Source organism: Ornithodoros turicata, chromosome 5, assembly GCF_037126465.1.
Source record: "Ornithodoros turicata isolate Travis chromosome 5, ASM3712646v1, whole genome shotgun sequence".
NCBI classification, from domain to species: domain Eukaryota; kingdom Metazoa; phylum Arthropoda; class Arachnida; order Ixodida; family Argasidae; genus Ornithodoros; species Ornithodoros turicata.
Window position 1 is genome coordinate 42,599,009 of NC_088205.1, and position 13,547 is coordinate 42,612,555.

General features: G+C 44.2%; 1 protein-coding gene across 2 annotated transcripts in view; it reads right to left on the reverse strand.

Moving 5' to 3' along the window:
* The window catches only part of LOC135394405 (histone PARylation factor 1-like), a 79,766-nt gene that overhangs the window by 61,878 nt on the left and 4,341 nt on the right, over window positions 1-13,547 (reverse strand). For both annotated transcript variants that reach the window (XM_064625133.1, XM_064625132.1), the window contains exon 6: window positions 8,187-8,416. In XM_064625133.1, coding sequence (XP_064481203.1) covers window positions 8,187-8,416 — 230 coding nt within the window. The remainder of the gene's footprint in view (window positions 1-8,186; window positions 8,417-13,547) is intronic.

Below are 13,547 nucleotides of genomic sequence, written 5' to 3' on the forward strand. Positions count from 1 at the left end.
AAAGGGACTTTTTGTGGCAATGCATTTAGTCCCCAAAAGGAGTAAAAGTACTCCTTTTTTTCTTAGAGTGTAGGAACTACTCAAACAAGAGCGAACGCTGGTTCGCGACCAAGCTCTTTAGGCGACAGATCAATGACCCCATGCCAACCATACGGAGATGAACTGAGCCCTAGCATTGGTTCATAGAAATAGAGAAAAGAAAAAAGGAGCTCTTTCATGCGTAAATTTCGATGCAAAAGAACTGTGACCCGAACGTGGTACACGCAGAAAAAAAATGACTCGTGGAACGACCGATTTGAGCTGTCATAGAGGAAGTTCTGACACGCTTGTTGCACGCTGGATTTAAAATTCCGGAGGGATGAGTTGCGATATTTGTTCCCAAAATGTACAATTACGCTAAGACACCGAAGAAATGCAATCACTTGCGTGTATATGTGCCGGATGGCCGCTCGAACGCGCAAAATGCACAGCCGGCAATGGGCAGCGCGTAGCAAGTTGGGAGTCAAAATGCGCGCCTCGCGTAAGGGCGAGGAGGAAAGGCGGCGTTGGCACGGTTAAAGGGTGTCTCCTCCGTGAAAAGCGGAGAAGCTGCAGCAACCCATGGAGGCTCCCTAGTCAGTGCACGCTCTACAAGGGGGTCGCTCAGGGGCAGTCATCACCCGAATTTCCCAGGTGCTCTTCCACCAGTGGAGCTGTTATGTCGCGAGCCGCCGATCAAAGGAGGGACCATTCTACCTCGTTCCAAACCAACAACAATCCTTTCTTCCTGAAAACTTCCTTTTAAGGATTCCGTCGATGGAAACCGCCTCGCGGCTACAGGAAACAGGTAGATAAAAACATGTCAACAAGATAAGACTCGAAGGAACATCTGATAGCGGACTATCATGAAAAATGCGCAATCATAACATTTCTTTCCCCTTAATTAGTTTGTTTGTTAGAGGTTAGTACAGTTAGTCGCCAACAGAAACATTCAAATTTCAACCCAAGTCATCACTTAACGTTCGAAGCAAGACTCATACCGTGAATCTGAAATGAACATAACTAACAAGAGGAAAAAAAACTACTGTAGAATATAGTCCTGGAGATATGCCGTCGTACGATGTGTTCGTTGAGGTCTTAGCTGCACTGGTTGAGGCTCAGCATCCTCTGGACGTTGCTCCTCAGTGGGTTGTGCTTCAGTCTGGAACGGTGCTGTACCCACATTACTCAATATGTTCTCCGCTGCCTGGTGATCACCAGCCAGCTCTTCTGGTTGTTCTGGCTGGGATGACGATGCATCGGTTGCGAGCTCCGTGTTGGTCTCTGCGGATGATTCTTCTGCTAGGCCCAGCTGTGCTGCAGGCACTTCAGCACAGTGCTCCGTACTGGCATCCAGGGAACCATTTCCAGCATCACCTGTCGATGGCCGCCACAACGGACAGTTCAGGGAACCATCAGAAAGAGAACAGGGGTACCGCACTAATTTAAAAGCGTTCCACACGCGTCGATCTTGAAGCAAAAAAGACCCACTTCCACATTGTTTTCGCACTTTCACTGGCTTAGAAAATCGAGGCATAGCCTTGCCCTTTGCTTTAAGTTTGATGCGCACCATATCACCTGGGATGAAATCCGGACGCTTCGCACGTCGTCGATTATCAGTATACCGCTTCATCTTCTCTTGACGAACAGTCACATGAGCGCGAACATCCCTCACCTCTGGCGAAGGTACTGGTAGTCCGACAACGTTCAACAGGGCCCGTGGCAGTCGACAGTCGAGCAATACGGCTGGAGCGCAGCCCGTCGTCGCATGTGGAGTGCACCGAAACACTAGAAGTGCTTGTTCAACTACTTCAGCCACCAGTTTCCTCTGCAAGTGTGCTAGCTGTACTTGATCTTTGTTGACGCGGTTGAACCTTTCAATTAAGCCATTGGCCTGGGGGTAATAAACTGAAGAAAATGCACGCTTGATGCCTCGTTCGTCCAAAAACTGCTTGAACATTAAAGAAATGAATTGTGGGCCGTGGGCCAAAACAAGTTCATCCGGCAACCCCTCACGACTGAACACCCGTAGAAGGAATCTGATGACCGGAAGGAAGCGACCTCCGGTCACCGCCTATAGTAGTCCATGAGTGAAATTGCAAATCTGCATCCGTGTGGTGCGTTTTCAAATGGGGCGATGATGTAGATGGCCAGCTTCTGCCAGGGTCCATGGGGTAGAGGAACAGGCTGCAATGGCGCAGGAGCGGTCTTGGTGGACCGCTGCCTGCTGCCTGGCAAACCCCACAGTCCTTGACGTACTCCTCGACTTCGCGATCCAGGCCCTTCCACCAGTAAGCCTCACGTATCCCCTGTTTCGTCCTGACGATACCTGGGTGAGACTCGTGCGCTCGTACGATCACTCTTGACGTCAACGACTTGGGGATGACCAGTCTCTCCCCCCTAAAGAGCAGTCCGTCAAATAAAGAGAGTTCATCCTGCAACCTGTAAAACGATGCTTCATCTTCTTGCAGATCCTTTTTGGAAGGCCATGACGTTTTCACGTAGTCCATGACCACTTGTAGTAGACGATCTTCCTCCGTAGCACGCTGAACTTCAGCCTTGGTTAAGCCAGTCGAAACGCATGATATCATGATTTCTTCAAATTTCATTTCTTCGTTACCTGGCTGTGGCAGTCTTGATAGGGCATCTGCAATGAAGTTCTCTGAACCCTTTTCATGTTCCGCGGTGAACTGGTAATTGAGAAGCCGTGCCGTCCACCGCACAATGCGCAGTGGTCGCCGACCCTGCCCCCGAGTTGCGAGAAGAGTGACGAGCGCTCGATGGTCCGTCCGCAATGAGAAGTGTCTGCCCCAGAGATACACATGCCACTTTTCACATGCCCAGACACATGCGAGTGCTTCACGTTCCCCTGTTGAATAGTTCCGTTCTGCGTCAGATAGAGTCCTTGACGCAAAGGCGATAGTGCGCAGCTCATTCTTGGCTTTCTGCTCTAGTACGGCTCCAATACCATAGCTTGAAGCATCTGTGGTCACAATGACGGGTAACCGTGGGTCGAATGGGGACAACAGGCCAGCTGCTGTGAGCAATTGCTTGACATTACTGAAGGCATCTCCGGCTTCCTTGCTCCACTCGAAGGCCATTCCCTTCCTCAAGAGCTTACGTAGGGGTTCCACAACGTGGGCATAGCGCGATATAAAGCGCGCATAATAACCAACGAGTCCAAGAAATGATCGGAGCGCTTCCACATTCTCGGGCACCGGGGCTTCAGTAATGGCATCAATCTTTGATTGAAGAGGCAAAATTCCTCCGGCGCACAGTCGATGTCCAAGAAACTGAATTTCTTCCGTATCAAATACGTATTTCTTATTCAGGGTTAACCCTGCTGATGCTATTCTTTTGAGGACAGCCGGTACTCCTTCCTGGTGCTGCCAAAAACTACGATATTATCAAGGTAGACGACGGCTCCCGGACAGTCCCGCAGAAGATGAGCCATAAGCTTCTCGAACACAGAGGGTGCCGACGCAAGTCCGAAGCATACTCGATGGAACCTGTAGAGTCCTTCGTGTGTAATAAAAGCAGTCAAATGTCTGCTATCTTTGTGCAGTTCGACCTGGTATACGCAGATTCAGGATCTATCTTGGCAAAATGCTTTGCTCCGGACAAGGAATTGAGAAGTTCTTCGACGCTGGGTAGAGGATAGGAGTCGGCCACAACTGCTTTGTTGGCTTCGCGCAGGTCAACACACAACCGGATGCTGCCATCCTTCTTCTGGATCACCACTATTGGCGCCACCCACTGTGATGCATCTACCGGTTCTATGATGCCCTCGTGCTCTAGTCTCTTTAACTCTTGAGATACTTGTTCTCTAAATGTCAGGGTTAGGCGACGCAACTTTGATGCTACTGGGTTCACACCCTCCTTTTGTTGCACCTTGTGCGTGAACCCTCTGGCCAACCCGATACGGCTGTCGAACAGATGTCCAAATTCCCTTCTCAGGTCCGGTGGGAAGACGTCACAACTGCTGACATGGAGACCCTGAAGAGACTCTCCGTGGATGCAGATGTTAAGTAACTTTACGGCATCCCATCCTCGTCGCCAACTTGTTATGTCGCGAGCCGCCGATCAAAGGAGGGACCATTCTACCTCGTTCCAAACCAACAACAACCCTTTCTTTCTGAAAACTTCCTTTTAAGGAATCCGTCGACGGAAACCGCCTTACGGCTACAGGAAACAGGTAGATAAAAACATGTCAACAAGATAAGACTCGAAGGAACATCTGATAGCGGAGTATCATGGAAAATGTGCAATCATAACAGGAGCTGCGCACTACAATTTCCACTTTTTTTTTGCAGGTGGGGTGGGGATGCTCTGGGTTTGAAGTTTGTTGTGGGGTTGTTTTGAAGTGAAATTTACTTGGTGTACAAATTGTCGTGTTTTGTATTTAAGCCTGTACGCCAAGTAAATTTCTGTTAGTTGAGGGTCAACAGTTCGTCCGTGTGGTTCCTGACCTTGTCCCTGGCTGTTATTCCTTTTTTGATTATGTACTGTTACCAACTACCCCGCCTTTCGACGCTCATTCATATTGACCACCTTCCTCGAGCACATACTTTTCGGAGCGAGGCGTGTCATTCTAGGAACCCTGAAACGTTACTGTTGTATACCAGTAAGTAAACGTCCGTTGAGGGGCATGGGTCTTGCGTTTTTAAAGTAGACTGAGGAGCCCCGCCTTGGGCACTATCATGTTCGTTGCTTGGTCCGACTATTTTAATTAAGCGTATGCGTTGCAATGCGGTAACCTTGTTAGAATTTCTGTGTGGACTTTCTGCTGCAGGGTATTGGGGACTGGTTGATTACAGGTGAGGAAGAAAATTTGATAAAGGCTACGAGGAGAGCTGGCACAGAAAAAAAAACGAAGGAGGCGGGCAGACCGGTGGTTGTTCCCTATTTGCATCGGACATCACGCAATATCGAGAGAGCGGTGTCTCAATATAAAGTTACCGATGGTGTTGTCTGCCCCTCAGAAATTACAGAGGCTGTGTACATGGGCCAATCCAAAAGAAAAGAACACCTGCCAGGTAAAGCACAATGAGCAGTTCATTCAGTGAAAAGTAGTACCCTAAAAGTCATACCCTATAGTACTGTTTGTAAAGATTGACGGTGGTTCGTTCAGTGTTATTGCCGGAGTATGTTATCGGCCACCAGATGCTGCATCAGATTTTAATGACAAGCTTCATGCCTGTATTTCTACAATCTGTGCAAAATATCCAAATAAAATGTTGATGTTAGGCGGTGACTTCAATTACCCTGGTATAAACTGGAGTTTAGTTGAGGTAGCCCATGACAGTCGGAATAGAGCAGAGTTAGTCGGATTTCTTGATATTTGCAGCGAATTTCTGTTACAGCAGGTAGTCATTTGTCCCACGCGTGGAAGTGCTGTCTTAGATCTGTTGTTAACTAATAGACCTGAACGTGTCCTGCAAGTTGATTATCTTGACGAGATCAGTGATCATAAGGCGGTTTCGATTTCAATGGACATTAATTATGTGTCACAGAGTAAAAAGGCTAAACGTATTTTTGATTATAAAAATGCGGACTTGTCTGGCATTCAGTCGTTTATGCAAAACTATGCTTCAGAGTTTGCATCTTCATGGCGTGACCGATCTGTAAATTCAAATTGGTTGTCATTTAAAAATACGATCTTATGCTGCGGGGATATGTATGTCCCTTGTATTACAATCAATGATCGTTATAATTGTCCTTGGTACAGTTGCGAGCTGAGACGCTTGTCAAGAAAAAAGAAAAGACTTTACCGGCAGGCCCGAAATAGTAACGCACATGATGCGTGGGAACGTTATCATTTTCTTGCTTCAGAGTATAAACAGAAATTCAAAATTTCAAAAAAGAAATTCTACAGGGATGACCTGTCGGAAATGCTACGAAACAACCCTAAAAGATTTTGGAACACAGTTAGGTGTCAAGCTGGGCAAAATGAAAATAGACCCTTGTTTCACGATAATGGGGAAGTTATGTCCGACGAGGAGTGCTCTGTTGCCTTGAATAATTATTTTTCCTCTGTGTTTGTTCAAGAATCGGACATTCTCCCACGTGTACTGATGTTGAATGATGAAAATGTTACACATGTGAATGACTACGGACCAATTGTCTTTACAGCTGAGGGCATCTCTAAAGTAATAGATTTCTTGCCTCTATCTAGTTCTCCTGGTTGTGACCACATTTCTTCTAAACTATTAAAAATTACTAAAAACTCGTCGTCAAAGATACTCCAGATAATATTTCAACAATCACTGGACTATGCAGAATTGCCCTCAGACTGGAAGCATGCAATTGTTACTCCTATTCCGAAAACTGAGAAACCCACTGACATCTCTCAATATAGGCCCATTTCGTTAACGTGTATTTGTTGCAAAGTTATGGAGCATATTATATGCTCACATGTCAGAAAGTTCTTAGACATAAATGAAATTCTGTTTAGAAATCAACACGGGTTTAGAAAATATCGTTCATGTGAATCACAGTTGTTCGAGTTCGTCACTGACGTCTTTGAATGTATGAATAATGGGAAACAAGTTGACGCAGTTTTTATCGATTTTAAAAAAGCGTTCGACAGAGTCCCGCATAAACGACTTTTAAGTAAGATAAGACATCAGGGTATCGACGAAAATATCACAGAGTGGTTTTCATGTTTTCTAACTGATAGAACACAATGTGTTAAATGGAATGGCACACTATCCCCCGTCTCGAAGGTTTTGTCAGGTGTCCCACAGGGATCTGTCGTGGGCCCTCTTTTGTTTCTCATTTATGTCAATGACATTCATTTAAACATTCATAGTACTGTGCGGCTTTATGCTGATGACATGGTATTGTATCGGCAAATCACTTGTTTAGACGATTCTGTTATTCTACAAAATGACTTGCTTTCTTTGTGCGATTGGTGCAACAGATGGCAAATGGAGATAAATGTATCTAAAACTAAATGTATGAGCCTTACAAGGTCGAAAAGAATCATAGCAAGTGATTATACCGTTGACGGTATACAGCTAGATCGGGTTACTATGTATAAATACTTAGGTGTGCATATATGTAATGATCTTTCTTGGAAATATCATATTGAACAGACTTGTTGTGCCGCCTTGAGGACGCTTGGTTTTTTGCGTTCCACACTATATCTTGCATCTTCCGAAGTCAAATTTTTGGCATATACCTCATTTGTACGATCAAAATTAGAGTATGCCTCGTCGATTTGGAGCCCATGGCAAAATTATCTTGTTCAAAAGTTGGAATCTGTACAATCGAAGGCGGTCCGCTTTATATTTAATAAATACGATCGCGAATCCAGTATAACAGAGTTTAAACGACAAAAAGAAATTACCTTGCTAGCAAATAGGAGAAAGATTCATCGTCTACAAATAATTTACAATCTTTACGATACAAATTCTGATTATCTTTCTGCGGCACCGCCCTATTCTGAACGTACACGCCATCCCCATACATTGTTTGTTCCCCTATCACGGACGGAATATCATACAAACTCGCCACTGTTGTCAGGTGTATGGGATTGGAACATGCTTCCGTCAGACGTTTTCCAAGGCGGCGGACAAGCACGATTCGTTAACATGTGCGAGGAGCTGTATCTCTTTTAATGTATTTACGCATGTGCGTACAAATAAGTATGCTGTGTTGTTTCTCGAAATAGGTTGTAAGTATGAAAGAATGTTCGTTTTTTGTTCTCTTAGTGACCTTTGTTACTGTGCAATTGCCCTCTTTTGGTGTAACCCTCCCGCCTTATTTAATGCCTTACGGCCCTTAAGGTAATGAAATGAAACGAAACGAAACGAAACGAAACCCTCGTCCTGTGGGAAGGTGTATGTAGGACAAACCGGGCGGTGTGTGGACACCAGACTTAGACAGCACCGAGCATCCCTGGTGGGCATGTCATCTCCACGTTTTAGCGTTCATTGTAGTAGATGCGGGTACCATACTTTGTCCCATTCAGCAGCGATAATAGTGAGAGCTGGCAGGCAACAAACACGAGAAATAACTGAAGCCTATCATATTGGGAAGTAAAAAGATGCGTGTGTTCCTTATTTGCATCTTTTTCATTTACCCACACTACTGCACAGCTACAATGCTCGAACCTACAGATAATTGAAAATAAGGCCACAAGTGTCATGATGTTGAATTCTTACCATATGAAACAGGCAAAGGCCTGTAGCCCACGTCTGTCTTGGAATTGTATGGCACAACCATTCCTGCACCATGGAATGTAGCAGCCATAGCCTTTGGACGTTTCTTACTCCCTTCGTCCAGTGCATTCTTCTTTGTTTCGGCAAACTCTATCAGAGCTCCATTCAGCTTCTTTAACTTGGACTTTGTGGCGTCATCTTTTGCTCTCCTGAGAGCCATCGAGATCTCCCTACTGAAAAAATGGGAAAACTAACTTGATGGCAAAGCAGCAAACAGTTTTTCTTGTACATATTCCCAAAGCTGAAACTCTCAAAGATCCAACTTTCTGGAAGTATGGGCACAGAATAAGTAATAATAAACAAAAAAAAACACACACACCGACTTAATGCAACGAAAGTAACAAATTTAATTGATGTTTCGTCTTTCATACGAGAGACATCATCAGAACTAGCCTTAGTGGCAGAATGAGGATACAGCAACCTGTTTCTCTATTTGCTGTATCCTCATTCTGCCACTAAGGCTAGCTCAATTAAATTTGTTACTTTCGTTGTGTTAAGTTGGGTTCTTTTTGTTTGTTTGTTTATTATGTCTATTCCGAGCTTTTGGAACATATTTGCACAGAATAAGTCCCCTCCGGGACACTCCTACTGAGGTTTTACCGAGCTTGGATGTTCTTCGATGATTTCCTGATAACTTAATGAGCTCTGTCATGTGAGAGAGAAGTAACCTAGTCGGCTGGTGCGGTAGGGTAGTTGGTAATGATAACTTATATAACTCATGTTAAGCAGCAACAGCACAGACACGGAAAAATGAAACAGGACTACTGCTTTACTTTCAACTACTTAGAAAACAAACCTATACAAACAATTTACACATCCAGGAACTGGAACCTGTTCTTCTGTTCTCTTTGTAATGTGTTCTGCCGGTGGTATGACATTCATTGTTGTCGCCGAGATAATCTATCTCGGCGAGAGAGATGAAGAGGCCCGTAACTACAACAATAGGTTGTTGCAGTAGGATTCCAATACCCTTAAGCAGAGGTGGATTTCCCCATCGGGACGGATGAGAGTGAGGACATCCTCACCCTAAAAAATTGAGGTGAGGGCAAAGATCACGAGAATATTTGGCCACCTCTGTCCTTGAGCTCCTATACCGGGTGTTTCACGAAGGTCCCCCGGCTGAACCATTTGTAAACAGATGGCGCCATCGAAGAACTTTCTTTTTGATAAAGATCCCTGGGACATTGGCCATGAACTGAGTAGTGAGTGGCTCATTTGCATACGTTCACTAATTAAATAAACATCCTAACTTTTAAATATTATTTCACACGCTTTCGGAACCACTGTTTTATCGGGACCTTCAGCAAAAAATATCCCAAGAAAAAAAAAAACATGTCGACACTTAGTGATTTTTTTTAGTAATTAATCAGTTTCGGTTTACATATTTCTTGCGTGGAGCTGTGCACCAATGCGCTCTTTGGATCAGCGGTCCGGCTGTCAATTTCGTGTTCATCCGTCTAGTTGGCACACGGGGGTGACGGAAGATAAGGAACAGTCGCAAGTGACGCTTTTGTGTTCCTTCTCCTTCTCTACCCAACTAGTACGCAGCGCTCGCAGTGCATTCATCATCATCCATGGAAAGAGCACGCTATCTCACCTACGAAATGACAGAATTGCCAGCGCTGTGTACCAGTCGCGTTGAGAAGCAACACCAGAGGTGTCTCTTGCGGCTGTTCCTAACCTTCCGTCGCCCCCGTGCGTGAACCAGGCGGATGAACACAAAATTGACAGCCGAACAGCTGATCCAAAGAGCGCATTGGTGCACAGCTCCACGCAAGAAATATGTAAACCGAAACTGATTAATTACTCGAAAAAAATCGCTAAGTGTCGACGCGTTTTTTTTTTAAATATTTATTGCTGAAGGTCCTGATACATAAAACAGAGATTCCGTAAGCGTGCGAAGTAAAATTTAAAAGTTTAGATGTTTATTTAATTAGTGAGCATATGCAAATGAGCCACTCACTACTCAGTTCATGACCGATGTCCCAGGGATCTTTACCAACAAGTTCCTCAATGGCACCATCTGTTTACTAATTATTCAGCCGAGGGACCTTCGTGAAACACCCGGTAGATGTTCTAGCCATGTTTAAGACAGCAGCAGCAATTCCCTGCCTAATTCTGCACCAGTTAATCGGCACCTTGTTCCTTCTGTCGATCATCTTACCAAATGCAGGGTTTGTGTTTCTTCCCCAGTATGGATTCTCTCCAGTTCATGAACAGTTTCTGCGTCTGAGAACTTTGTCGTGTTTGTCCCGCGTCTCTCGAGTTTTGTTCCTCGTAATTATACAACTCAAGGAGAAATCACAGACCTACAATTACTTGGTACATAGTGCTACTGAGTGTACTACAAAATCTGAGTAACACTTTGAACATTTTTGTTCTCACAACAACTCCATCTGAGCAATCTGTTCATGTACTCAGCAAGGTTAAATATATCACTCATAAGGTTAAATGAATCATAAGGTTATGAATGAACTCATAAGGTTAAATGAATCACAGATCTTTATTGCTCCCACCTGATGCGACCATGGATGCTACGGTCTATTATCAAAATGTGCGGGGCTTGCGTACGAAGTCGTCCAAGTTTCTCTATGAAATTTCTTCTGGTAACTACAGTGTTATCTGTCTCACGGAGACATGGCTGAACGACAGTATCCCAAGTTCTCTCTACGTTACACCTGGATATAAGGTTCTTAGGGGGGACAGAAATTACGCTTCAACTGGACAAATATACGGAGGTGGGGCATTGATTGCCACGGATTGCCGTCTTTGTGCATTTAGAAGAAGTAACCTTGAATATGGTTTAGAATGTGTTTGGATTGAAATTCCTGTCTTCGGTAGTTTCAATATTTTGTTAGGGAACTATTACTTCCCTCCTGGTTTTTGTTGTGACCGGTTTGTTGCTCACTTTGATGCCTTGTCACAGAAGGTTGACTTCCCAAAATACCGGGTTCAGATATACGGCGATTTTAACTTACCTGGTGTTAGCTGGAACTGTATGACCCATACGAGCACTGACTCTGGTCCCATTAAACCACAAACGTCTATTAGACATACCAGAAAGATCCAAACATCTAAGACATTTGGGATGTCTAGTAGACATCCGGATATGTCCAGCTAACGTGGATCGTCGGAAGCTCATCCACTGTATAAATGGATGTCCTCTGGATGTAACAGCTGGACATTTGTCACATCCAGTGGACGTGTTTGTGAGGCATTGCGAAGTCTAATATACGTCTAATCGATGTTCCTACCGGATTAACATACGATAATATAGACGTACGTTTACGAAACGTTGTTTCAACTATCAATTCAATAGTAATTTTTACGTATAGCGCTAGAAGAAAGCGAATCTTTCTTGCGAGAACGTGAGAAATTGGAGAACAAGTAAAAGCAAGTTTTTCCATTTGTTCGCGTCCTGCTCTCTGCAAAGTATCTACGTAGCACTCTTCCACCAACACAGGAAACCTGTCAGTTTGACAGCTCCACTCAGTAGGTAACCTCATCATAGACAATAGCCTGAATTACAAACACAATATTTGTCAGGAATGAATATCAGAAATGTTAGTGGGCAGTTTGACTCATTGCAGACGTACATATTAATTGCAGAAACACATCCTCGTCACCGTTACAAACATTTTCGGCCCCCACTACACTTAACAAACATCCTGCAACTATTGGTATTTTAGTATATGTTCCATCCAGTATGCCAATGGAGGCTACTGAGAAATGCCCAAGCTGTGTCGGGTGGGGTACGGCCACGGTTACGGCATTTGCGCTGTTCATGCACACAAAATAGCTGAAAAAGTTTATTTGCAATCTGATCTATATGTTGTCGTATGTTAATCCGGTAGGCACATCGATAGGACGCATATTAGACGTCGCAATGCCTCACAAGCACGTCCACTGGATGTGACAAATGTCCAGCTGTTACATCCAGAGGACATCCATTTATACAGTTATGGATGAGCTTCCGGCGATCCATAGTATATTCATTCCACGTTAGATGGACATATCCGGATGTCTACTAGACATCCAAAATATCCACGGTGTACCATCCTCTGGATGTCCATCAGACATTTGTGGTTTACTGGGTGTATGCGTGCAGCCCTCAGTTATACAGTGTAATGACTGCCTTCCTTTGAAGGAAGTTGATGAGGATGAAGTTCGACGCGCGAAACTTAAACTGAAAACTACGTCAGGAATTGACAGTATTCCCAGCTTCATCGTCAAGGGTTGCACGGATTTACTGGTACCAAGTCTTACACATATTTTCAATATTTCATTGTGTTCTGGTAACTATCCCATCACCTGGAAATCAGCAATTGTTGTACCTGCTTTCAAGTCTGGCAATCCTCGTATTTTTAACAATTATCGTCCTGTTTCTTTACTTTGTGCGTTCTCGAAAGTATTTGAGATTACTCTGTATGAACGTTTCTATAACTACTTTTGTAGAAAAATTTGCCTTGAGCAATGTGGATGTATGAGAAATCGATCTGTGGAATCGAATCTGTGTACATTCATGAGCTATATGGTCCCGTTCATTTGTAACTGTGAGCAAGTGGACACAATTTATTTCGACCTTACTAAGGCGTTTGACAAAGTTCATCATGAGTTACTTCTTTCGAAATTACAACTGTATGGTTTGTGTGAAATGTACTGCACGTTGTTGAAGAGCTATGTTTCGGACCGAGGTAACATTGTACGAGTTGGCACTGCGTCATCTGATCCATTCCTTTCTGTCTATGGCGTACTTCAGGGTAATATCTTAGGACCGCTCTTGTTTTTAGTGTTTATTAATGACCTTGTAAATGTTGTTAAGCGGTCTCGTGTACTCTTATTTGCGGACAATGTAAAAATATTTCGTTCCGTCTCAACTATGAAGGATTGTTTATTGCTGCAAGAGGATGCAGTAGAGATTAAGAACTGGTGTAAAGTTAACGCATTGTGTCTGAACGTGTCCAAGACTAAAATTGTATCGTTTACATGGAAGAAGACCCAAATAGCACAATTTAATTATGTTCTTGATAACTTGTCTATATCCCGCTCGTTGGCGGTAGCCAAAGTCGTGGGTTCGAATCCTACCACCGGCTGTGCTGTCTGAGGTTTTCCCTGGGTTTTCCAAAGACTTTCCAGACGAATGTCGGCACAGTTCCCCCTTACGTCAGCCCAGGACGCATACTAGCCCCCCTTGTCCCACACTCCTTCCTGCTGTCCTCTCTCCATCTGTCCACATCTGTATGCCACTCATAGACACAGTTGCTTCGTGGTGCTAATGCAGAATAAAGAAAAAAAAAAAGAACA